Here is a 27,590-nt window from a genome sequence, read left to right on the forward strand (position 1 = left end):
CCATTCAAGACAAAAAAGGAAAAAATAATCCTGAATTTTTTTTATTATGTACCCCGATACTTATGTCCAAACAAGACATGATAAGTGTTATATAATGATCAAATTTTCATTTACTAATTTATTAAATGGCTATTAACCTTCAATTGTTCTAGGGGAAGTACAATGCCAACTATCGAACCAGTAACGTTATCCTTCACGACTCTGCTGTGCCTCTGAACCCCGACCACACCCACTTTATCTTCGTTGACGACGGATACAGGGTACAATACGGAGGTGTGTCAGGAATACGGGCTCAGCTGGAGCAGAAAATATCCCAACCAGAATCAGGTATGTTTTAAGCGGGAATAATGGCGGCATTGTCATAGCTTTTGTATCATCTATGCCTTTGGGTTAATGGTTTTATTTCATCGGAGAAAAACTTGGGAATTCCTCTTCTCTTTACAATTGTCTCTATTTTTATTTCATCTATTCCAAAGGGAGGCTTTAGAAATTCCCCTGTTTTTGACCAGTGTTTCTATTTTAAATTCATTTTTACCAGAGGGATGCTTGGGAATTCCCCTTGTGTTGGTCATTGTTTCTTTTTTAAATTCATCTTTTTCAAAGGGAGGCTTAGGAATTCCCCTTGTGTTGGCTTTTATTTTTATTTTTACTTCATCTTTTCCAGAGGGAGGCTTAGGAATTCCCCTCGTGCTGGTGGTGGTTGAAGGTGGTGTTGACAGTATCAAGGATGCATGCAAGTCCCTAGAACATAACATCCCAGTGGTCGTGTGTGATGGTACAGGACGTGCCGCAGATATTCTGGCATACGCATACAAGCACACCAAGTCTCACGGGTAAGTATCAACAAATTTGATTGTGCCTAAAAAAATATTTTATCAAATCAAGCATTTGTATCCGTACAATTACACTATGACATTAATTTAAAACCCAAACATGTTTTAGAACCAGCAAATTTCAATTGCAGAGGAATTAAATCATTGTTGAGATACCTTGGGAAAAATAGATTATAAAATCTGCAGCACCATTATTTGTTGAGACACATTAAAATTCAATCCTTTAATAAATGACCTGGCCCCAATTTCTCGAAACTTCTTAAGTCCCTTATAACAGGATTAAGCTAATCTCAATATTTTTGGTTTCCAGTAAATTGCGTAATATTAATTTCTTTAAGAGTTTTTACACTTTAGATGGAAATAATCTTTATGATAATCACAATACACCATTTTTCATTTATTAAAATTCAATTTAAGTATGTATTTTGGCTAATTGAAATAAGCTACTTAAGCCTGTTAAGCTTAAGAAGTTTAGAGAAATCGGGGCCTGATAAAAATAGTATGCCACCAAACTTAATTACATCCAGATTGAAAAATCTTTTTCAATTATATGTCAAAATATTTGTAGAGAGTAATGGCATTATCATGTGTTAGAAGATGAACATTTAAACTGATTGTTACATTTAAGCGAATTTGTTTGCTACTTGCAGAGGAGAGAGGGTGTTTTCAGAAGAGCATAAACCGAAGCTGCGCCGGAAGATTCAAGAAGCCTACAGCAAAAACTGGAAACCGGAGGAATACGTTAGCAAGTTGAAAACAATCACAGAAACCGTCCATCGCTGCTGTGTACGCGCAGACCTGGTAGGTGCATGTGGAGCAATTGTAGCTGGATGGAAATTGAATTTACTATGGACCATTCATATTTAGGACATTGTTTGAATTGTATTTATAAACATATGAAGTAATAAGAAAAGAAAGTTAAGGGAAATGTGGTAGTTTTTGATTATGGGAAAAGAAATATAACCTTTGTTTTCACTAACATCTCCCACAAAATACAGGTTAGGTAGGTAGGCCTAAAAAAAAATCTGAGAACCAGGATTATTTACCAAGCTGACCTATATCAATGTATATCACTATTGTAGAAAATGTAAAACATAAAATTTCCAAAATTTAACATGGTCACTCAAAAATATTTTTTGTTGAATATACGAAATAAATCCATACTACAGCCAAAAAAAACCATATGGTTGGGAGGAAAAAATAGGGCTGGTGGGGTTAGTGCAATCAAACATTTACTTTTTACACCTCACTGTAAAAATAAATTTATTGAACTTGAATGCTGCTGTAGCTAATATTATTGGAATTGTGATTATTTTGGGTGGTTCTGTATTGCAAGTCCTTGTATCATGTTCATGTAAATGGTTCTTTCAAGGATTATAAATGAATGTTAACACAACAAGTCCTTGTATTCTGTCAGTAGTGCATGATGGTAGAGAGGTATTGTTATTGTCTCCCTCTCTCTGTTACAGCTTCATATATTCAACATGAACAAACATGAAGACTTGGATCTCGCTATTCTCTCAGTGTTATTGAAAGGTATGTATTCAATATTTTTCATGATTTTCGGTGGTTTATTGAAAAAAGGCTGATGTATTATATCCTGATAAACTTACCACTTTGAAAAACAAATGTTATGCTCAGTTTTTGGAGAAACAAGCAATTTTGTCATGTTCCGTATGATGTCATTGGAAAGAAATTTGGCACAATTTTCCAATTAAATATCAATTGACTGGTAGTTTTATGGATTAAATGGCATGAAATAAAAACTACAACTAGTTCAGTGTAAGGTTACCATCTATTTCACCTGCTAAGGAACAAAAATATATATTTTACATTTTGCAAAGCCACTTCTTTAAATTTATCTTTTGGTGCTTACTTGGTGAAATATATTGCTAATGCTATATTACACTGATTCAGACAATTATCCTCTACGTAATTTAAATATTTTCATAAAATGCATAAAAATAGCTTCACTCTGGTGACATTTCAGTTATTAAGTTGTATTTCGACAAAAGAAAGTGGGGCTATTGTGAAAGGTTTTTGGCCTTTATTGTCATCTTCAGTGGCGTTGTAGAGTCATGACTTTTCAAAAACTTGGCCATTTGACTAAAAAGTTTGCAGATTTGCATATATATAAAACTTGATTAACATGATGCATGAGACAATGCACAGAAGAAAAGCATGGTGCATAACTCGGGCTTTAATAATTATTGTGTAATGCCTCTTTTTGATGGCTCTGCTATTAGTAGTATTCTTGTGGGGGCTTAGTAAAAGAAGTTGCTCGCCTAGATTTCTCGAGGAAACAGCTACATATTTTTCAGTCTGTTAAATATTAATGATAATGTTTGTTCATTTTCAGCCAAGCAAGGTACTGATGAAGCACAGCGTCTAAGCCAGCTTAAACTAGCACTTGCCTGGGACCGCTCAGATATTGCACAGGAGGAAATATTTAGAGAAGACATCTTATGGAATGCTGGTAAAAAAAATGTTAATGTTTTTAGTTACATTTTGATTAACATTGATGGCAAGTATGTCTTAAGAATGATATTTACCACTTTGTTGTTGTTTTAGAGTTGATAAAGGTCAGCCTATGCCCATTAAATGTAAAATGGGTTGACCCACCATGCGACTTGTCTACTGTGTGTATTTGCATGCCAAAAAGGGACATGAGTTATTAATGACTGCAATTCCCAGCCACATTGAAACTGCCCTAAGCTAAATCCTTCCTACCCTACAGAGAGCCTTCAGGGTGTTTTGACCGAGGCTCTGACCACGCACAAGGTACAGTTTGTACAACTGATCCTGCACCAGGGCATTGTCATGAAGGAATACCTCACCTACGAAGTCCTCGAAAAACTGTATGAATCTGTAAGTAGGATTTCAGTATTTCATAATTGTATTTTTTCTCCCTATAACCTGCTAAGTCCCACTTATATTTTACTTTTTATTTAATCGAAATAGCCTTTGAAGTTTTACTCTTTTTAGAGATATGACTCTGCATTTACTATATAAGACTATATACAGTGACATGCAGAGATGGGGTTAATAGAAAGCTTCTTTTCAAATATGTTATACACAGTAAAGAAGAGTACCCATGATCACTATAATATAATGTGAGATTAATGTCAGAAGGTATCAAGCATTATTAAAAAATAGAAGCTTCTATTTCCTTATGGCATGACGCAGCTATATCATGGGAACAGCAGTTCTATTTATAGTAACAAGAAACTATGACATCATATATTTATTGTTCGCTTACGTCATAATCACTATATGACCTTCTTGTTGTGGTTCACTATCTACACATAACTGTTAAGACTTAAAATGCAATTTACTGTCTTAACGAATCACTTTCATCATGGTTTGGTACATGGGAACAACATATCTAATGTTGAATCTGTATAATTTTATAGGTGCCAAAACATAACTATCTGTACAAAATACTCCACCGGTTGACGGGAAAGGACTCATTGACTCTTGAAAATGTCCGCCTGTTACTTCTCAAACTCCTGGACAAATATGACACCATGGAAGAGCTTCTTGTTGACCAAGAAGAAGAAACTGATGAAGGGAAAGTTGACCAGAAAAAACGTCACTTCAAACATCCGTACAAGATGCTGCTTGCCTGGGCTCTGCTTTTGAAGCAGTAAGTGTGTTAGCCTCGCAGGGCATGTTTTATCACATCACGTTGCTTGTTTTGCGTGTAATACAGCCACTACATATTTTTGTTTATTACACCTCACACGATCTTTAATCACAATAACCTTTTGGATCAACACCGTACTCATATGTGAAAAGAAAATGACTGTGAACTGATAAAAAAAACTTGTTCATTGATGTTTCATTAATTTTAAAATGTATTCAGTTACTAAGTATGTGTTTGTTGAATTTCTTTGTAAATGTACAGTAAATTTGTTAAAATGAAAATCTGTGTTAAAGGCACAATAATATCAAGATATAATTTTCAATAAACCCGAAACAGTTAATCATATTACGAAATAATAATGCCTGAAAATTTAATCACTTCATAGTTGATATTTGATCGTGTTTACTCGCTCAATTGCAGACAAAACCCGTGTAAACAATAGTTGATTGGTATAAATAATATTACACTAGAGTTTAAAAGCAGTAATATAACTTGAAATGACATCGTTTCTTTTGCACGTGATAGTCGTTGCCATGTAATACAACATTTCATTAAATGAAATATTATAAAATAGCCAAAGAATTGCTTTTTTTTCCACTAAAGTTGTTTCATAATTTTTTGTATTATGATAAAATGGCCTCTCATATAAGATCCTATTTACAACGCTTTAATTTAATTTTTAAAACTCTCGTTTATAGGTTCTAAAAGGATTAAGGATCTTCAGAGACTGATATGATTAATAATTGATGTTGTTTGTATTCAACACATTCATTTTCAGAATATGTACCTCCTTGTAGGTGTTTCTTTAGTTTGTAAGATACTACTAGTAGGTAGTCTGCGACAAATCATGTGAAAGACCCTCAGATTTAGACATGTGCAGTATCAAAATGTCATTGTACAATTCATACCTCAAACGTCATCAGCAGTTTACCCTGGCTTCATCTCCTGACAATTGTAACTATTTTATGTTACCTTTATCCCAGGGAGAGAATGGCGAAGTTGTTTTGGGAGCTGGGTGATGAGCCCGTAACGAGCGCCCTGGTGGCCACCAAGATGTACCAGACCATGTCTAAATACCTACCAAAACACGAGTCACACCTACAAACTGTCTTCAAGGATCTAAAATCGTGAGTAGGGTTTGTAGTAAGGAATAATTAAAATGTTCCTTTTTATTAAAGAGACATAGTCATACCTGAAAATCTATAGAAATGTCTAAATGTCCATTGATTGCAAAAAGGATCCACCAGCTTATGAAATAAAAAGTTGTATGGAGGATATATAACAGCTTTCAAACACTTTATTGTCTTCCTTAATTTAGGATATCTGGAGAAATATTCAATACAAAACTAAGAATTAATTTAAATTTAAAATTAGAAATTAAGTACTTTGATTGGGCAGAAAAAATAGCCGACCAATATACTGAATGTAATAATTTATCATATGAGGCATGTCTAGGGATAAGTAATTATATTCAATATGGGCAATGGTGTACAATATGTGAATTTAGGATGCCTGGTGACCTATTACTAGTATTTTGAAAGAATTTTTAAAAAGAAGAAAAACAACATTTGTTCAACTGATGACATTGGGTGGTTCAACTCCACTCTTACTCTTAATTTAATAAATAAATAAATATACCTATATAAGTGTGCATTTTACTGAAAGTTGTCCATTATGAATTGTTGGTACACCAGCTGGTGTGAATGGAGATTTGTCACACCTAATATAACAGCAGATAAATTAAGCCTGTACTGCTGGATTTTCAGTGAAAATGTATCTTAAATAAGTAACATTAGCAATTAGAGCTTTTAATGTGATTATTATCAAGACTCAATAAATTGACAAGCCCCTTTGTATAATGTTTACCCTATCCCAGCCTGACTATACTAAATATTAACTAAAACAATATGTATGTTTTGTCTTGATTATTTCAGTGATTTTGAGCTGCTGGCAACCAATGTGTTAGACGAATGCCACCACAATGACCCAGGAAAGGCTATGATGATAGCTGAACGCGAGTCACCCAGCTATAACCAGATGTCATGTATGCAGATTGCCGCCGCTGCCTCAGATCAGGCCTTCCTGTCCAGTCCAACATGTTTCAGTTCAATGAACGTGTATTGGAAACATGGGATTCTTTTTACACTTACAAAGGTAAAATTTGAACATAAGATTATTAGGATACTTTTTGGAGGGAATGAAAAAAGTATTATCATGATAAAATTGTTAAGACATCTAAATTATTCCTGCAATTACAAACACATTATTTTAATACATGCTTTACAAAAATTGCACAGCAAAAGTAGGATATAAGCAATCTAAAGCATTTCAAGGACTATTTAGATTTTATACTCTAATTTAAGAAAAGATATTGGGTAGAAGTGAGACTTGGATAATAAAAACAAATTGTTGCATAGTGAAAATAATTGTTGTAACAAGCTCGAAAAACTAGTCCAGTGATCCAACAGGTTACGTCAGCTTGCAAGTCAGGTGTTTTACCGACTGATCCTGGGGGTGCCGGAGGGGTGAGAGTGGTCTAGTGGTATAGGTGTCCGCCTCTCACCCAAGAGGTTATGGGTTTGATGGGTTTTTTCTCATGGTCTCTCAAAAAGGACACAGTACTGGTTTCTACCCAGGAAATAGACTCGAGAGTGATTCTATAAGCTATCAGCTTTCATCACAATCGAGCTAAAATAAATTGGTGTATACCAACAGAGCCTAGATTAGAAGTATCTTCCATGGCCGAGAGTGTAAGATAGGTTCATCCCAACCCTAGCGTAGGGTGTTTTGCGGAAATGAGGTTAACCAATGCTTTTTCTCCCATCTCAGTTAAACAAAATACAGTAAAATTGTATTTTTGTTGTTGGAACTCTTTTGTACGTAGTGAAAATAAATGCGTATAGATATGTGATAATTCGTGGTTGTCATGGATATGCGCTCAGTAACTTAGATTATGTTAATAGTCAAATCATTCTTGAAATAGTTCTGAGTAGAGTGCAGAATTATTTCTTGAATAGAGCATGAAAACTTTTTTATGGTGCCATTTGAAGCGATAAATAATTAATTAGAATTCTTAATATTACCACAATACAAGGTTTCCATAATGCTACAGATGACGGTCTTCAACAAGGGATGTAATTGCAGATAAGAATTTCTAGCATGGTCAAATTTTTGGATCTACTTATCTGAGGTGGGAGAAAACTTTCTATCTCTGAGATGTGTGTTTTAACCATGATGCATAAATAACCTCCTTCCATTTGTTACAGATGATATTATGCCTGATATTCCCACCCTATGTGGCCTTTGGCCTGGAAATTCTGGAAGCCGAAGGAGGAAAGAAAATAAGCAAGCTAGAGAAAATGTTCATCTTCTACACATCACCACTCTCAAAGTTTGCTCATGGAATGGTGAGATAATTGTTATTTCATCTGTCAAATTTAAGGGTATCTTTCAGCTGTTTCCATGAATATAGTCTGTTGATATAAAATATCCTTCCTGTTAAAAAAAAAAGCATCAATCTACATAAACTCTCACTAAGTCTCATTTGGTTTGCAAATCTGGCAGGACTGTCATTTGGTTTGCAAATCTGGCAGGACTTGTCATTTGGTTGCCAAATGTAGTACGATTTGGGTTTTCACTACGGTAATTTATCTTCTTTTTTTTACAATTTCATTATTTCACAATTTCAACTCCATGATTTCACGATTTTCTTGAAATTGTGAAGATAAAATGTCATTATGTGCCTTATAGACGTAGATGTATTATGTTAAACTTTGTTGCTGAAAAATCTGTACATAGTGATAATGACGCAACTAGATAATTTAACTTGGGGCTTCACCATTTCTAAAGAATAAATTTTGGCCCCAAGTCAGAGAAATACATAACCATCCAATATCTTTACTGATACAAATTCCCTCTATGAATTTATTCCTGTACCCCAGTGACCGTGTTTTTACTGTGTTATTCACATAATACCATGGTTATTGTTACAGATATTATACGGTGTGTTCCTGATACTCCACTCGTACATGGTGCTGGTGGACTTTCGGAAGAATGAGGTCACGGCACTGGAGATAGTGATCGTCATCTGGGTCTTCTCTTTCTTTGTGGATGAAATACACACTGTAAGTTTCTTGTGCATATTCAAGTGCAAGGTATGAATTATTATTAATTTATTTTCGAATTTACATTTAGTTGAAATTAGTGAAAACAGTTATGACTTTGTTGTGGACATTTTACAAACTAGATTTGTACATAGTTCATGTAGTTTGGCATTTCAAAATAGCCCATGCACAGGCATCTGTTATAACATCAGGATTTTTCTTAAATTTCATTTTGAAAAAAATCGAAATTGAAAAAAACTTTTATAATTACTTAAGCATTTAATTACTAGCATTTGAAAGCATGCTGTTACGTTGTATAACCATGGATATTTCCAGTTTATCTCCTTCCCCTCGCCAACAATCTGGTCAAAGATTCGGGACTGGTATGGTTTTCTCAAGTGGCTTGATCTGTTCAACTTTGTGCTAGCATTCATTGGATTTCTACTCCACACGCAAAGTGATCAGTATAAAGGTGAGTGAACTCTGCTCCTTTGGTGTTTTTGATGACACTGTGTGTTCCCATGGTGATTGTTTGTTTACAAGATTTGAAACAAGTTCTTAATATTGTTCATCAGGAACTGATTATGTTGGTGTAATACTATACATGGAGGTCAGGGGTTTATAAAAGTGTTCCCATAATGTGCCAACATACTAACTAAGAGTTACTGCACCCAAAACCAGAGTAATTGAAATTATACATGGAGACTTCAGTATATACAGTGGAACCTCACTAAACCGGATCTCCACAAAACCAGAATCCTCGGGATACTGGACTTTTCTCAGAGTACCGATTTTCCCCTTCTATTTTAAATGTAAAATAATCCCCATAAAACCGGAACCTCGGAATTCGGGATACCGGACAAAAAATCGAGAACATTTGTTAGTTGTCAACGTAATTTTACCTCACAAAAAACGGATGTATATTTGTTCAAACATGTCAAAATGATTTTGTGTATTAGGAATTCACGAATCGCGTGTCACTTTGTCACTTTGACTTGACAGCTGGTGCGTCGTTAAATATGCACCTTTGATGTTGTGATAACTCGATAATCGATAATGACGTTTGCGCTGTGGATTGACTGCTGCGCGATAATCAAACGTTTATCATACTTGTGAAAAGAAAATTGATTGAAACATTAATTTGTTTGTTGCAGAAAATAAAGAACTAGAAACGGTTATTAAGTGATCATTTTGGAGGGTTGTTTTATCTAAAGACTTCTATGAGTGAATCAAATTAGAGGGGTGCGTTATGTAGTTTCAATCATCAGGGTAGTAGGTAATGTAACTGTTTTGTACCATGTTGTCAAGGACTAAGTTCAATAACAAGTATGTGTATAAGTAAATAGTATTGTTATTTATCCACACAATGGTTATTGCACAGTTAAGCTCAGCCTGCCCATTACCGTTCCAATATGGGAGTTAATGAAGAGACAATTTAAAATTAGATATTCTATAGCATTACTTACACTTTTCGGCAAAATAGAGAATTTTATGTCACATTTTTTAATTACCCCGGTATTCTTTTAAAAAATGTTCTAATTATAAATGATGTTTGATCAATGTTACAAGCATTTTGTTCACATTACACACAAAATCTTTTTTCTTAATGTGAACCTTTAAATCTTGAATGATTCCCTTTGATTTGAAGGAACCCTATAACTTATAAGGAGTGTTAGTTGGAGTGTGTGTTATTAAAATTATTAAAAGTAAAAAAGTATATATATCACCATGGCCTTAACATATCTGTTTCAGTGGTGAAGATTTTATATTGTATAAACTCCATCATCTTCTACTTGAGGATAATGAAGATCTACATCGCCAATGGACAGCTCGGACCAAAGATGTTCATGATACGCAGAATGGTATAGATAGCTTGAAAATTATAGTCATAGAGAATAGTACATAAGCGAACATTCGATATGGATTTTCGTGACCCCAAAGGTGGGCATATTAAAATCGCACCGTACGTCGTCCGTCCGTCCGTGAGTCCGGCTCAATAACTCGTGTCCGTGCTGTAACTTTCATTTGTATTGACAGATTTGAAAATAACTTGCCACATGTGTTCGACATACCAAGACAACATGTCGTGTGCAAGACCTGTGTCCCTACCTCTAAGGTCAAGGTCACACTTAGTGTTTATTCACAATGGAATGCTGCATATAAGTACATAGAGTATAGGTTGTCGTGTCAAGGATGTAACTTTCCCCTGTTTGGACAGATTTTAAAATAACTTGCCACATGTGTTTGACATACCAAGACGACGTGTGGCGTGCAAGACCCGTGTCCCTACCTCTAAGGTCAAGGTCACACTTAGTGTTTATTCACAATGGAATGCTGCATATAAAGACATTGAGTATAGGTTGTCGTATCCGGGCTGTAACTTTCCCTTGTATGGACATATTTTAAAAAACTTGTCACATGTGTTCCACATACCAAGACGATGTGTCGCGTGCAAGACCCATGTCCCTATCTCTAAAGTCAAGGTCACACTTGGGTGTTTATTCACAATGGAATGCTGCATATAAGGACATAGAGTATAGGTTGTCGTGTCCGGGCTGTAACTTTCTCTTGTATGGATATTTTTTTTAATAACTAGCCACATGTGTTTGACATACCAAGATGAGGTGTCGCGTGCAAGACCCGTGTCCCTACCTCTAAGGTAAAAGTCACACTGAGTGTTATTCACAATGGAATGCTGCATATAAGGACATAGAGTATAGGTTGTCTTGTCTGCGCTGTTACTTTCTCTTGTAAAGACAGATTTTAAAATGACTTGCCACATGTGTTCGACAGACCAAGATGAGGTGTCGCATGCAAGACCCGTTTCCCTTTCCCTAAGATCAAGGTCAAACTTAGAGTTTATTCACAATGGAATGCTGCATATAAGTACATAGATTATAGGTTGTTGTGTCCGGGCTGTAACTTCCTCTTGTATGGACATATTTTAAAATGACTTGCCACATGTGTTCGCCATACCAAGACGACGTGTCGCGTGCAAGACCCATGTCCCTACCTCTAAGGTCATCGTCACACTTAGGTGTCTATTCACAATGGAATGCTGCATATAAGTACATAGATTATAGGTTGTCGTGTCCGGGCTGTAACTTTCTCTTGCATGGACAGATTTTAAAATGATTTGCCACATGTGTTTGACATACCAAGACGACGTGTCGCGTGCAAGACCCGTGTCCCTACCTCTAAGGTCAAGGTCACAATTAGTGTTTATTCACAATGGAATGCTGCATATAAGTACACAGATTATAGGTTGTTGTGTCCGGGCTGTAATTTTCTCTTGTATGGACAGATTTAAAATAACTTGCTACATGTGATTGACATACCAAGATGACGTGTCCCGTGCAAGACCCGTGTTCCTTCCTCTAAGGTCAAGGTCACACTTAGGTGTTTATTCACAATGGAATGCTGCATATAAGGACATAGAGTATAGGTTGTCGTGTCCGGGCTGTAACTTTTTCTAGTATGGACAGATTTTAAAATAACTTGCCACATGTGTTCAACATACCAAGACGACATGTCGTATGCAAGACCCATGTCCCTACCTTTAAGGTACCTTGCTTTATGTTATTATGAAATGCTGCATATATGCACATAGGTGTCATAACCGGTCTGTAATTTTGTCAAGTTTATGACAGATTTACAACAAAAACTTGGCACATGTGTTTGGCATATAAAGATTGTGTGTCGTATGCAAGATCCGCATGCATACATCAAAGGTCAGTGTTTGATCTTTGTACTGACCTTGTTTATAGGTCAATGTCACATTCGGGGGGCATTCGTCACATACTGTGACAGCTCTTGTATTAAACAGGTTTTCCCAAATTAATAAAAACCAAGTCTTTGCGAGTTTTTATCAAATTTAGTAAAGAAGTTTAATAAATTTGGATTGAATGACCATGAGTGTGATATTCAATTTATATCATTAATTTTAAAGCACATCATATTTATGATGTAACGTCATAAGCTATTACACTTGTTATATACCGTTAATCCGAAGTTGTAGGGACCCAACAAATTACTTCGGAATAGCGGTGTTTCGGGTTAACAATTTTCCGCAAATGACAGCATTCGCGGATTATAGATGACGTGAAATACTAAGTCGTGAAAATTATAATGTCGGTTACACGTTACCAATACAATGCACTCGGTTTGAGTTATCTTTCGTATACAAAAATATTTGTTGATTTATTGTTTAATAATAATTCGTTATTATACTTCTTTATCAAAACAACATAAAACATTTAAAACAAAATGACATGTATGAATCTGATGACATTTTCCAATGATATTCAAATTGCGTTAACCAGTAATTATATACTACATCACCGAAATGAATCGCTCATTTTCTGACATCCATGTTTGTAACATACGCGTGCGCAATGTCATTCTTTAACAAGCGCTAATTGTGCTCCATTGTCACCTCAAGCCGATGCCCTAGTGCATTCGCAGTAAGGTGTGAAAAACTATGACACGATCAGGTTTGAATTAAGAATTGATAAATAGGTGTGAAATACCAAATCGGGACCATAATTTTTACTTCGGAATAGCTATTATTTCGTAATAGTGGTTTCGGATTAAACACCAAAAATTTAGGTAAACAAAGAAGGAGTAAAATCGGGACCGAAAAATAAATTCGAAATAGCGATAATTTCGGATAAACGGTGTTCGGAATAGCGGTGTTCAACTGTATCAAAAATATAAAATGATTATCCTTACTTCATTTCTGATACATTACTCTTTTAAAAGATAAGAAATTTCTCTTTGGTAATAGAAACATTTGCCGATACATTTTGAGGAAAAGTGAAAAGAATGATACTGAGAAGGTTCCATGCATATATCTGTATGCATGATTGATTAATATGGAATGTTATGTTAGTCGGTTAATCTGTGAGGTTGTATGACTTCTCGTTGCTTGCGAAAAGATACATCGACCCTGACCTTCAATCTAGAGAGAGATGGCTTTTATGCAAGCAACTCCAAGTGATACAACCTCACAACCTAATAATTTTGTTTATAACATTCCTTTAAAATATATTTCAAAATTGCAACCGTTTTTTTCACATAAACAATTCAATCTGAGGACAAATTTCCTATATCTTTCACATGTATACACAAGGCTACTGTGTGATACAGAATCAGAAAACACGTGTAAATTAAATATATGGAAAGTTTTTCTGCTATCCATATTTAATGTTTAAATCATGCAGGACTTTACCCAGAAATTGAAAGCTTTGAAAGAAGACACATGATCCATCACGTTCATGAATTCATATATGCTAATTAAGTCAACTAAACATGGATAAAAACAATGCAAGAAACACCATATTCTTTTGAATGTCTGAAATATTAGCTAGGAATTACCGGGTAAAACACTGCAAGAAACACCATATTCTTTTGAATGTCTGAAATATTAGCTAGGAATTACCGGGTAAAACACTGCAAGAAACACCATATTCTTTTGAATGTCTGAAATATTAGCTAGGAATTACCGGGTAAAACACTGCAAGAAACACCATATTCTTTTGAATGTCTGAAATATTAGCTAGGAATTACCGGGTAAAACACTGCAAGAAACACCATATTCTTTTGAATGTCTGAAATATTAGCTAGGAATTACCGGGTAAAACACTGCAAGAAACACCATATTCTTTTGAATGTCTGAAATATTAGCTAGGAATAATATTAAGACAGTTTGAGTTGTCCCTTAATTAGCCATATGATATAATCATATGATGTTTCCACCTGCATGATAGTGCTTTCATGAGCCATGTGAAGTAATCATATGATGTTTCCACCTGGATGATAGTGCTTTCATGAGCCATGTGAAGTAATCATATGATGTTTCCACCTGGATGATAGTGCTTTCATGAGCCATGTGAAGTAATCACCTGATATTTCCAGCTGGATGATAGTGGTTTCATGAGCCATGTGAAGTAATCACCTGATATTTCCAGCTGGATGATAGTGCTTTCATGAGCCATGTGAAGTAATCACCTGATATTTCCAGCTGGATGATAGTGCTTTCATGAGCCATGTGAAGTAATCACCTGATGTTTCCAGCTGGATGATAGTGCTTTCATGAGCCATGTGAAGTAATCACCAGATATTTCCAGCTGGATGATAGTGCTTTCATGAGCCATGTGAAGTAATCACCAGATATTTCCAGCTGGATGATAGTGCTTTCATGAGCCATGTGAAGTAATCACCTGATATTTCCAGCTGGATGATAGTGCTTTCATGAGCCATGTGAAGTAATCACCAGATATTTCCAGCTGGATGATAGTGCTTTCATGAGCCATGTGAAGTAATCATATGATGTTTCCACCTGGATGATAGTGCTTTCATGAGCCATGTGAAGTAATCACCAGATATTTCCAGCTGGATGATAGTGCTTTCATGAGCCATGTGAAGTAATCACCAGATATTTCCAGCTGGATGATAGTGCTTTCATGAGCCATGTGAAGTAATCACCAGATATTTCCAGCTGGATGATAGTGCTTTCATGAGCCATGTGAAGTAATCACCTGATATTTCCAGCTGGATGATAGTGCTTTCATGAGCCATGTGAAGTAATCACATGATGTTTCCAGCTGGATGATAGTGCTTTCATGAGCCATGTGAAGTAATCATATGATGTTTCCAGCTGGATGATAGCGCTTTCACGAGCCATGTGAAGTAATCATATGATGTTTCCAGCTGGATGATAGCGCTTTCACGAGCCATGTGAAGTAATCATATGATGTTTCCAGCTGGATGATAGTGCTTTCATGAGCCATGTGAAATAATCACTCAAATTTCTGTATGAGCAATATAAAATGATAATGTGATAATTCCAGCTGGTTAATAGTCCTTTCATGAGCCATATGAAATACTAGTAATAATGTGATAATACCAGCTGGATGATAGTGCTTTCATTAGTCATGTGAAATAATCACTTGATAGTTCAAGCTGGATGATAGTCCTTTTATGAGCAATATAAAATTATCATGTGATATTTCCAGCTGGATGATAGTGCTCATATGACCCATATGAAATAATCACCTGATATTTTCAGCTGGACGAGCTGCGTATGTTTATCATGGTGATGATTGTGTTCCTGCTTGCTTACGGTGTTGCCAGTCAAGGGCTGCTGTATCACGTTCGGTCTCCATCCTGGACAATTCTCAAGGACGTCTTGTATTTTCCCTACTGGCAGCTATATGGAGAAATATATCTGGACGAAATTGACAGTATGTTATTTCATGTTTGATATGTCAAACAGATATTATCCTATATCATTTATAAGGTCTTATTTTATTTTATTTTGCCTTTCTTAATTGTTGAAAATAATAGGTATTTTGAACCAGTCAAAGTTTAACTTATTGCATTGAAATTTATGAACACATACAATACAATGTTTCAAACAAAGGTGTTATATGACCCTGGTTTAGCCTACTGCAGGACATCCCACTGGCTGGTCTATATTCTGCTGGCTGGCTACAGTTTTTTAGCTTGACTATTCGAAGAATAGGTGGGCTATACTACTCGCCCCGGCGTCAGCGTCCGGTTAAAGTTTTAGGGCAAGTTGGGATTTTCACCCAATACCCTTCATTCAATTGACTTAATACTTCACACAGTTGTTCAGGGCCATCACATGATGAGGTTAGATAACTCCATATTATTCTTTACACAGATTATGGCCCCTGTTCGACTATGGAACTTAGGTTAAAGTTTTAGGGCAGGTTGGGATATTTATTAATAACTTCTATATCCTTTGTTCAATTGACTTAATACTTCACACAGTTGTTCAGGACCATCACAAAATGAGGTTACATAACTCCATATTATCCTTAATACAAGTTATGGCCTCTGATTGACTTAGGTTAAAGTTTTAGGGCAGGTTAAAGTTTTAGGGCAAGTTGGGATTTTCACTTAAAACTCCAATACCATTCATTCAAATGACTTAATACTTCACACAGTTATTCAGAGCCATTACATAATGAGGTTAGATAACTCCATATTATCTGTTATACAAATTATGGCCCCATGTGACTATGGAACTTAGGTTAAAGTTTTAGGGCAGGTTGGGATATTTATTAATATCTTCTATACCTGCCATTCAATTGACTTAATACTTTTACACAATTGTTCAGGACCATCACCTAATGAGGTAACATAACTCCATATCCTTAATACAAGTTATTGCCCCAGATTGACTTAGGTTAAAGTTTAAGTAAAAGTTAAGGGCAAGTTGGGATTTTAATAAAAATAACTTCTATACCGTTCATTCAATGCCCTTAATAAAATTCAAAATTATTTACGACCATCTTACAACAAGAAACATAACTCCATTTTAACCCTAAATACAAATTATGGCCCTTGAATTTTTTTCTTTTTTTTTTTTTCTTTTGAAAGGCATATTTGTATATTTTTAACCACATTTTCATAATGGGAAATCAAGTTATTTGAATGACTTGCATCATTATTCGGGCGGGCTGGTTGGAGGGCAGCATCAAAGTCACCTTATGTATCAAATAATTTTAGTTGGGTTTGACATAAAGAGACCAAACTTGGTAATATAACATCGTTATTGTATTCACTTCTAAGTCAAAGCGGCGTAGTCGAGCGCGCTGTCTTACAACAGCTCTTGTTTATAATACAAATGTAGTCAAAATATATTTTGCACACACATTTCACACATGTTTCACAATTTCAGCTGAGGGATCATGCATGGCTGGTTCAGCTAACTGTCGGACTTCCCACTGGCTAGTCTACATTCTCCTGGGTGGATATCTGCTGGTGGGAAACATTCTCCTTCTCAACCTACTTATTGCTATATTCAGGTAAGCTCTACATTTCTTCACCTATTTCTGTGTGACCGCAAAGCATGGTAAACTCATAGGGATTACTTTGTCCACTGCCATCACTCTTTTTTCCATCAATAACTTTTAAAGAACTTGGTGTAGAGCCTTCAAGCTTGGTATGTGCATTGGTAATGGTCAGTAGATGAGAAAAGTATGCAAAAACTAGTATGTAGGATTATGAAGAACAAAAAATTTAAAAAAGTCATTATTACTGGTATTTGAAACTTAGGAACTGATTTCACTTAAAAAAATGACTGAAATTTGTCTCACATGAAAGCATTACATAACTGAAATATTGGTAATGATTCAGAACAAATGGGATAAATTCACTGACTGAGATACTGGGAATGATTCAGAACAAATGGGATAAATTCACTGACTGAGATATTGGTAATGATTCGGAACAAATGGGATAAATTCACTGACTGAGATACTGGTAATGATTCGGAACAAATGGGATAAATTCACTGACAAAGATACTGGTAATGATTCGGAACAAATGGGATAAATTCACGGACTGAGATACTGGTAATGATTCGGAACAAATGGGATAAATTCACGGACTGAGATACTGGTAATGATTCGGAACAAATGGGATAAATTCACTGACTGAGATACTGGTAATGATTCAGAACAAATGGGATAAATTCACTGCAAACTGGTAATGATTCAGAACAAATGGGATAAATTCGCTGACTGAGATACTGGTAATGATTCAGAACAAATGGGATAAATTCACTGACTGAGATATTGGTAATGATTCAGAACAAATGGGATAAATTCACTGACTGAAATATTGGTAATGATTCAGAATAAATGGGATAAATTCACTGACTGAAATACTGGTAACGATTCAGAACAAATGGGATAAATTCACTGACTGAGATATTGGTAACGATTCAGAACAAATGGGATAAATTCACTGACTGAGATATTGGGAATGATTCAGAACAAATGGGATAAATTCACTGACTGAGATACTGGGAATGATTCAGAACAAATGGGATAAATTCACTGACTGAGATACTGGGAATGATTCAGAACAAATGGGATAAATTCACTGACTGAGATACTGGGAATGATTCAGAACAAATGGGATAAATTCGCTGACTGAGATACTGGGAATGATTCAGAACGGATGGGATAAATTCGCTGACTGAGATACTGGGAATGATTCAGAACAAATGGGATAAATTCGCTGACTGAGATACTGGGAATGATTCAGAACAAATGGGATAAATTCACTGACTGAGATACTCGTAATGATTCAGAACAAATGGGATAAATTCACTGACTGAGATACTCGTAATGATTCAGAACAAATGGGATAAATTCACTGACTGAGATACTCGTAATGATTCAGAACAAATGGGATAAATTCACTGACTGAGATACTCGTAATGATTCAGAACAAATGGGATAAATTCACTGACTGAGATACTGGGAATGATTCAGAACAAATGGGATAAATTCGCTGACTGAGATACTGGGAATGATTCAGAACGGATGGGATAAATTCGCTGACTGAGATACTGGTAATGATTCAGAACGGATGGGATAAATTCGCTGACTGAGATACTGGTAATGATTCAGAACGGATGGGATAAATTCGCTGACTGAGATACTGGTAATGATTCAGAACGGATGGGATAAATTCGTTGACTGAGATACTGGTAATGATTCAGAACAAATGGGATAAATTCGTTGACTGAGATATTGGTAATGATTCAGAACAAATGGGAAAAATACGCTGACTGAGATATTGGTAATGATTCAGAACAAATGGGATAAATTCGCTGACTGAGATATTGGTAATGATTCGGAACAAATGGGATAAATTCGCTGACTGAGATACTGGGAATGATTCAGAACAAATGGGATAAATTCACTGACTGAGATATTGGTAATGATTCGGAACAAATGGGATAAATTCGCTGACTGAGATACTGGGAATGATTCAGAACAAATGGGATAAATTCACTGACTGAGATACTGGGAATGATTCAGAACAAATGGGATAAATTCACTGACTGAGATACTCGTAATGATTCAGAACAAATGGGATAAATTCACTGACTGAGATACTCGTAATGATTCAGAACAAATGGGATAAATTCACTGACTGAGATACTCGTAATGATTCAGAACAAATGGGATAAATTCACTGACTGAGATACTCGTAATGATTCAGAACAAATGGGATAAATTCACTGACTGAGATACTGGGAATGATTCAGAACAAATGGGATAAATTCACTGACTGAGATACTGGTAATGATTCAGAACGGATGGGATAAATTCGTTGACTGAGATACTGGTAATGATTCAGAACAAATGGGATAAATTCACTGACTGAGATATTGGTAATGATTCAGAACAAATGGGATAAATTCGCTGACTGAGATACTGGGAATGATTCAGAACGGATGGGATAAATTCGCTGACTGAGATACTGGTAATGATTCAGAACGGATGGGATAAATTCGTTGACTGAGATACTGGTAATGATTCAGAACAAATGGGATAAATTCGTTGACTGAGATACTGGTAATGATTCAGAACAAATGGGAAAAATACGCTGACTGAGATATTGGTAATGATTCAGAACAAATGGGATAAATTCGCTGACTGAGATATTGGTAATGATTCGGAACAAATGGGATAAATTCACTGACTGAGATATTGGTAATGATTCAGAATGGATGGGATAAATTCACTGACTGAGATACTGGTAATGATTCAGAACAAATGGGATAAATTCACTGACTGAGATACTGGTAATGATTCGGAACAAATGGGATAAATTCACTGACTGAGATACTGGTAATGATTCGGAACAAATGGGATAAATTCACTGACTGAGATATTGGTATGAGATATTGGTAATGATTCAGAACAAATGGGATAAATTCACTGACTGAGATATTGGTAATGATTCGGAACAAATGGGATAAATTCACTGACTGAGATATTGGTATGAGATATTGGTAATGATTCAGAACAAATGGGATAAATTCACTGACTGAGATACTGGTAATGATTCGGAACAAATGGGATAAATTCACTGACTGAGATACTGGTAATGATTCGGAACAAATGGGATAAATTCACTGACTGAGATATTGGTAATGATTCAGAACAAATGGGATAAATTCACTGACTGAGATATTGGTATGAGATATTGGTAATGATTCAGAACAAATGGGATAAATTCACTGACTGAGATATTGGTAATGATTCAGAACAAATGGGATAAATTCACTGACTGAGATATTGGTATGAGATATTGGTAATGATTCAGAACAAATGGGATAAATTCACTGACTGAGATACTGGTAATGATTCGGAACAAATGGGATAAATTCACTGACTGAGATACTGGTAATGATTCAGAACAAATGGGATAAATTCACTGACTGAGATATTGGTAATGATTCAGAACAAATGGGATAAATTCACTGACTGAGATATTGGTATGAGATATTGGTAATGATTCAGAACAAATGGGATAAATTCACTGACTGAGATATTGGTAATGATTCAGAACAAATGGGATAAATTCACTGACTGAGATATTGGTAATGATTCAGAACGGATAGGATAAATTCACTGATACCTTTCATGGTGTTGTGTTTTTACAAAGTTCATAATCAACTTGATTATCATACATTGCTAATATTCATGGTGTATGATTGCAGTCATGTGTTTGAAGCAGTGGACAAGAACTCACAGGAGATCTGGAAATACCAGATGTACTTTATGGTCATGGAATACGAGAAGAAGACAGCGCTAGTACCACCCTTGTCCTTGATTCACCACGCCTTTCTGGCAGTACGCTGGATCATCAAGTGTAAAGGCTGTAAACACAAGAAAACAGAAAGTAAGTAGTCTAATTATATTACTTTGTTAAAGCTCAATTGTAAAGACATATAGAAAGCTGATATAAATCACTCTGGAGTCTGTTTCCTGGGTAAAAACCAGTACTGGAGTACTTTCTAGAGGTCATGAGGAAGTACCTCTTGTTCAGATCAGACTCACTTCCTTTTGGGTGACAGGCGAACACCTCACCACAACACCACTTTCATCCTTTTAAACTAAGTATTTTGAATAGCAAAAATCTGATTCTAGTACTCCATGTACTTCATGGTAATGGGAACAAATCTTATTTGCATATTTGATCAAATCAAATGTTCAAATCAAATGTTATTGTTAAGAGTTTTTAGTTTGTCTTTTTTATTAAAGAAAAGTAGTGGAGATATTGGTTGAGTACTGGAATCGTTATCTGTGTCGTCATGCAAACACTATAGCCTAAGCTATAACAAAAAAAAAAGATGAATAATGTGAAGCAAGGTCAAGCGTTAACTAGCTTACCTCCAGTTGTTTAAAATCTGACTGTACATTTTACATTCTAGGTAACGTTTGGGGCCAGCGACAACTAGAGTACCTTCAGTTGTTTGAGAAGGAGATGATGATGAACCATCTCCGGCACAAGAAGGCTCATGAGCTCTCCAGCATTGACACAACCATCAACAAGCTGCAGAAGCGGTAAGTAGCTCTTATGAAGTCTCAGGAGCTCTCCAGCATTGACACAACCATCAACAAGCTGCAGAAGCGGTAAGTAGCTCTTATGAAGTCTCAGAAGCTCTCCAGCATTGACACAACCATCAACAAGCTGCAGAAGTGGTAAGTAGCTCTTATGAAGTCTCAGGAGCTCTCCAGCATTGACACAACCATCAACAAGCTGCAGAAGCGGTAAGTTGCTGTTGTGGACTAAGTATTAGTTTTCCTAGTTCAAAAATGTGTGCTTTATGCCACACATAACAGGTCACTGTTAAAACTTGTTCACCAACTTGAAGTTGAAGTATTTTGTTTGTTTCTTCTTATGGACTACATTTGAATTGTTGAAAACTGTTTCCTGTTAGTTTTATATTAATGGACCACAACCATGTTCTGTTATCTACTATGAAGATTTCAAATCTACTAGCATTATATTCTTTATGTTCCTTGCGTTTTCCTGAAGATGCCTTTATCTTCACTGATTGGCAAAAGTTTAAGCAATTCTGGAATGCTCTCTTTTCTCAGGGTTGATGAACTGACAAAACTGGTCGAAGAGGAAGTAGTGGCTGATACAACAGGCAATCAACCTTGGAAAGAGTTCCTGCAACAATTCCAGTACATCCAGGAGGAGGGGCCAGACATGAACAAGGAAACAGCTGGAGATGTAAGGATATTTAAGTGTTTAAGTGTTGTAGACTGTCTCTTATATGTTTCTGCAGGTCTAATAAGGCCAATAGGGGTCTGTTAAGCTGGAATTGGACTGTTAAGGCCTAGGTTGGATTGCCTCATGCTCCAGGTATACATATATTAGCTTACTTCTCGAGAGACAAAGCTATATTGAGGTAGGGGGTTTCCTGTTGTTGTATGAATGACATACACGACATGTGGTTGTCAAGGGGACAGAGTAAACTTCTAAGACTTGTTTGGGTAGAAATTCATCAATTGAGTTGCGAGCTTACTCTGAAAGTTCTAGCTCTATGCTACAATAGCCTAAGCATTTCTTACCATCTTGACATTGAGTTCTCTTTGGTTTGTATTTCAGCAATCTCAGAATCACGGATCTAAGAAGTCCAATAAGGATACTAGTAGTTGTATTAGGCCTGCCTGTGTAAGACTCTTTGTTGTAAATTTCAAATACCCCCACCCCGCATGCTCAGTTTAAGTTAATGATTTCGTTCAAATTTTTTACGTAGTTTATACAAAAGGGAGGTAACACCTTAAATGATTCATTATTTGATGTTGCATACCCCTACCTACCTTTTACCCAAATCCTCAATTACCTGTTGTAATAATCATGTGTTAGATGTTAGACTGTACTGTTTGAAAAATGTTCTTGTGTACATTTGAGTACATTTAGAAAGTTGCTCTTTTATGTGATTTTATTTTAAGAAATTCTGTAAGAGGTCAGTGACTCTGGGATATATTTTAAACATGATTATATCCTAGTATCTTTGTGTTTCTTTTTTTTTTATCATATGCCACATTGTTCTTATTGTAATTGTTTTTCATGTCGTCTAATATTTTCTTCTGTTCTTCAGTATTTTTACCATCATTGTCTTTTTCTCAATATGCACAGTTATTCAGCGATTTTCTGTTGATATGATAATGATCTTAACCGTTACATTGTTGGTATAAAAACAATAATCTTCATGAATAAAATGTTTCAGTTGGAGCCATTGGCTGAAGCAGAAGAAGAAACAACTAACAAAAAACATAAGAAGAAGAAGAAGAAACACAAAAAGAGGGAGCAAAGTGAAGAGCGTGACAAGGGAGATAATTTAAGTGAAAAAGAGGACAAACTTAAGAACAATCTCAATATTACTGAACCAGATAAGCCTGAGCCGAGAGAGAAATTAGTCACACAACAGAGAAGTGAGCGAGGACTTTTACCGGCTTTCGTGCCGGATGAAGATTCCGAGACAGACAATGTGTCGCCAAAGTACCAACGCAAGAAAGAGCAAAGGTCTGAAGTTATGTCGCCTCGATTTCAGAATATGAGGAAGGGAGACAGAGAGGAATTGTCACGGATGTATCAGCAGTTGCAGGGTTCAGATTCCTCAAGCGACGAAGTGTCACAACGGAGGAGGGAGAAACTGCGAAAAAAGAAGAAAAAGGCCAAGAAATCAATGTTTACAATTCGAACTGAGAGTGATTAGGGAAATGTTACAGAGTTTTATATTAGTTTGTATGGTTCATGGCCGTTGAACTAAATCTTCAGCAAATAATTGATGTACTTTCTAAGGTTGTATAAAGAAGCTGACTTATGATCCAATCATGTACATGTAGATAGAATTTTGCATTTGAACTTATTCTGTTTTATCATGTTTAAATGGTCTCTCTGCCACCACATAAAGATTACAGTATGTTTAAATGGCTTGAACTTTGGCTTTTATAATTCCAGTTTTAAAGTGCATTTGAATTGTAAGCAGTCATGCTGCACACACGGAGGGGTTGTTGATGCACATAATGCAGAACTGATGCTTACTTTTGTAACTTCAGTTTTCAGCTCCTCTGTTTTTGGAAGAAAAAAAGTATTGGGAAAGACTTGATGTTGGTGGTGGCGGCATTTAAAATGACAAAGTATTCAAATATAACTTGCACAAAGTCAATTGTATACCAAGGCTCAGGAATAAGGGTCTCAGAGTCACTCTTTTAATGTTAACTTGAACAGCCAGAAATATGACATTTATAAAATCAGGGCCTGTATTCATAAAACATCGTACCCTGGTAAGTCATTTCCTTTCTTAAGTCATTTCCTTTCTTAAAGTCATTTCCTAAGTTAAGTATCTCACTGATCATATGATATTTTAATTTAAAAATATCTGAAATACCTTATCAACATTGATTTTATTGAGTATAGATACTTCTTTTTCAAAAACACTTATACTTTCCTTTTTATTTGGCTATGAAAAAATTAAGAAATCAACTTAAGTTAAGAAATGACTTACAATGCTTTATGATTACTCGCCCAGGGGTGGTATTCGTAAAACGTCTTAAGTCATTTTCTTAACTTTAGTATCTTACTTACCATATGATATACTCGCTTTATAATATCTTAAATACTTTATTTTCATTGATTTTATAAAAAACACATTCATACCTTTCTTCTTATTTGACTACGAAAATGTTAGGAAACCGACTTAAGTTAAGAAATGACTTAAGAAGTTTTAGGGATACCAAGCCCGTCCTTAAGTTTAATACTCCAATAACACTGTTGTGGAACATGGTAATCCTACTAGCTTCATCAAAGACTTGCATACATACATTTGATGGCACTGTGCGCATGTGTTGTCAACTCATTCATTCATGTTTCTAAAAACTAATATGTGATATACACGTTAAAAGTTTTATGTGAGAGAAGCGTGTCTGTGATGTTCAAAAAGTACTCTTTTTGTAAAGAAAAATGATATATACATTCCAGATGACAGTATGATTTTTCCCTATTTTATAATTTAATAATAAATAAAATTAATCATTCATAAAATATAAACCATGTTTTTGTAATTGTGTTAGATAGTTCTCATATCTGATATAAGTTTATGATGTTGTTCTATTGCATTATGTTACTTGAATTTTAACTTCATTTTCTTCTGTGAAATTTTACATAATTATCTACAAGTTAATTATATGATATTATTTACAATACATACATATATATATATATATATATATATATATATATATATATATATATATATATATATATATATAATGAAGATTTATTTTACATAAAATTTAATTACAGCAATCCAAATATATGTAGCATGTAGTAGTTTTACATGAATAATATGTCGAACAGGGTCATTGATAAATGTCAGGTGTATTATACATGTGTTTGTGTATTTTATGTTACTATCTTAACTAGCTGCTGGTAAGCTTTGGACTATTTATATATTGTATTTACTTGCTTATGGCAGTTTTACTTAATTGCACATGTTGTAAAGTGGAATATGAATTTTAAGGCCAAGAGTTTCCAAGGTTTTTGTCTACAAGTATGACGAGGTTTTTGTCTACAAGTATGACGTAACAATATCCAATAGTTTAGTTAAGAAATCTTTTTTAAAAATTGAATGCCTTGTCACTTACCAGTGTGTTTTTTTCTGACCAATTAGGGGCCCAATATTTGCCCCATTCTCATTGCTTAAATTTGATATCTATATGCATTGTAATATGTTAATGTTTATCTAACAAGTCAGGAAGGCTTAAAGGGCCACTCTATCACATCAGTTATGCCATATACTTATATTTCCATTCACAAAACTTGGTCTTTTTAAATATCAAAGGAAAAGCATTTTGGATGTTTTAAATTGGTGAACTTAAATAGTATTGGGGGGGGGGGTACTGTGACATGTCAAACGCACCTGCAACACTGTATAACCATTCTTTCATCATAAATGACAACATTGTCATGAATAAAATCGCCATCATGAATAACATCACCATCATGAATAACATCACCATCATAAATAACATTTGTATAAAAAATTATATATACATTTATAACTAGCGTAAAACCTTTTTATATGACCTCTTAAATAATAACCATTGTAAATTGTATGAGCTTTGTAGCGCCTTTTTAGTCATTTAATGCTGTAAATTATCCCATCAGTCATTTGCTTTTATGATGTAAATAGAACACATTCATTGGATAATAGTGTTTGTATAACCATTTTAGTAAACTTGATTGATAAATTCTAAATTGATTGGCCACACAAGTATAGTCCTGCATATTAAAGGATAAAAACATTTACTCTTAAATAACACAAGATACATAAATTACATGGCAGTTTTATAAACAGTAATATGAATGTTGCAACAGTGTTTTTTATGTTATTTTGACTACTGATATTAATATTGTCGTTATCTGGGAAAAGTGATGAGTGATATTTAGTTTAGGTTTAATAATTGTAAGCATATACAGTATATATACTCATGTACAACTGCAGCTTGGTTTGTTGGAGATTTCAATCAGTCGCTATTTTTTATCCCATTACCATGTGTATTGTTTTATAGATTTGGATCTTTCATTAAGCATCTTTAAAACTTGCCACTTGATCTAAAATGATTTAATATTCATATCAATTTAAATATCTTTGATTCATTATAATCAATTATTTCAATTTTAATAGCATGATATATGGATATTACCAATCGCATATTATTTTGTATTACGGCAGCAAGCCTTTTTACCACATGTTTCTATTTGCATAAACTGTATTGATAAAGATGTTCATGTTTTTCATTTGTTTGTTTTGATAAATACTGGTAGGAATGGTTGGTGTACAGGAAGTTTATATATTAAACTCAGAACGAAGAATAAATTGCTACCATTTATGTAAGAACCATTAAAAATATTATTTAGGTACATGAGTAAAATAGACTGGAAGTTTATATATTAAAATCAGAACAAAGCATAAATTGCTATCATTTATGTAAGGACCATTAAAAAACGATTTAGTCACAGTAAAATAAACTAAGTTTTCTGTATGAGATCCTATATTTGCTATTAATTGCTTAAATGTACATAAAAAAAATAGGAAAACTTCTATAGATAGTGTACAAGGTTGTTTTAAGGATGCTCAAGATTATGTCG

At 34.9% G+C, this 27,590-nt stretch overlaps 1 protein-coding gene across 1 annotated transcript in view; it reads left to right on the top strand.

Moving 5' to 3' along the window:
* The window catches only part of LOC128210291 (transient receptor potential cation channel subfamily M member-like 2), a 34,610-nt gene extending 8,978 nt beyond the window's left edge, over positions 1-25,632 (top strand). The window contains exons 9-27 of the mRNA XM_052914548.1: positions 153-327; positions 665-833; positions 1,484-1,634; positions 2,303-2,369; positions 3,193-3,309; positions 3,571-3,701; positions 4,247-4,479; positions 5,463-5,606; positions 6,414-6,633; positions 7,746-7,886; positions 8,472-8,603; positions 8,919-9,054; positions 10,335-10,444; positions 15,652-15,826; positions 17,293-17,419; positions 21,139-21,320; positions 21,853-21,985; positions 22,523-22,661; positions 23,665-25,632. Coding sequence (XP_052770508.1) covers positions 153-327; positions 665-833; positions 1,484-1,634; positions 2,303-2,369; positions 3,193-3,309; positions 3,571-3,701; positions 4,247-4,479; positions 5,463-5,606; positions 6,414-6,633; positions 7,746-7,886; positions 8,472-8,603; positions 8,919-9,054; positions 10,335-10,444; positions 15,652-15,826; positions 17,293-17,419; positions 21,139-21,320; positions 21,853-21,985; positions 22,523-22,661; positions 23,665-24,153 — 3,171 coding nt within the window. The 3' untranslated portion in view covers positions 24,154-25,632. The remainder of the gene's footprint in view (positions 1-152; positions 328-664; positions 834-1,483; positions 1,635-2,302; positions 2,370-3,192; positions 3,310-3,570; positions 3,702-4,246; positions 4,480-5,462; positions 5,607-6,413; positions 6,634-7,745; positions 7,887-8,471; positions 8,604-8,918; positions 9,055-10,334; positions 10,445-15,651; positions 15,827-17,292; positions 17,420-21,138; positions 21,321-21,852; positions 21,986-22,522; positions 22,662-23,664) is intronic.
* Positions 25,633-27,590: the final 1,958 nt, after the last annotated feature.

Source organism: Mya arenaria, chromosome 12 (assembly GCF_026914265.1).
Source record: "Mya arenaria isolate MELC-2E11 chromosome 12, ASM2691426v1".
NCBI classification, from domain to species: Eukaryota; Metazoa; Mollusca; class Bivalvia; order Myida; family Myidae; genus Mya; species Mya arenaria.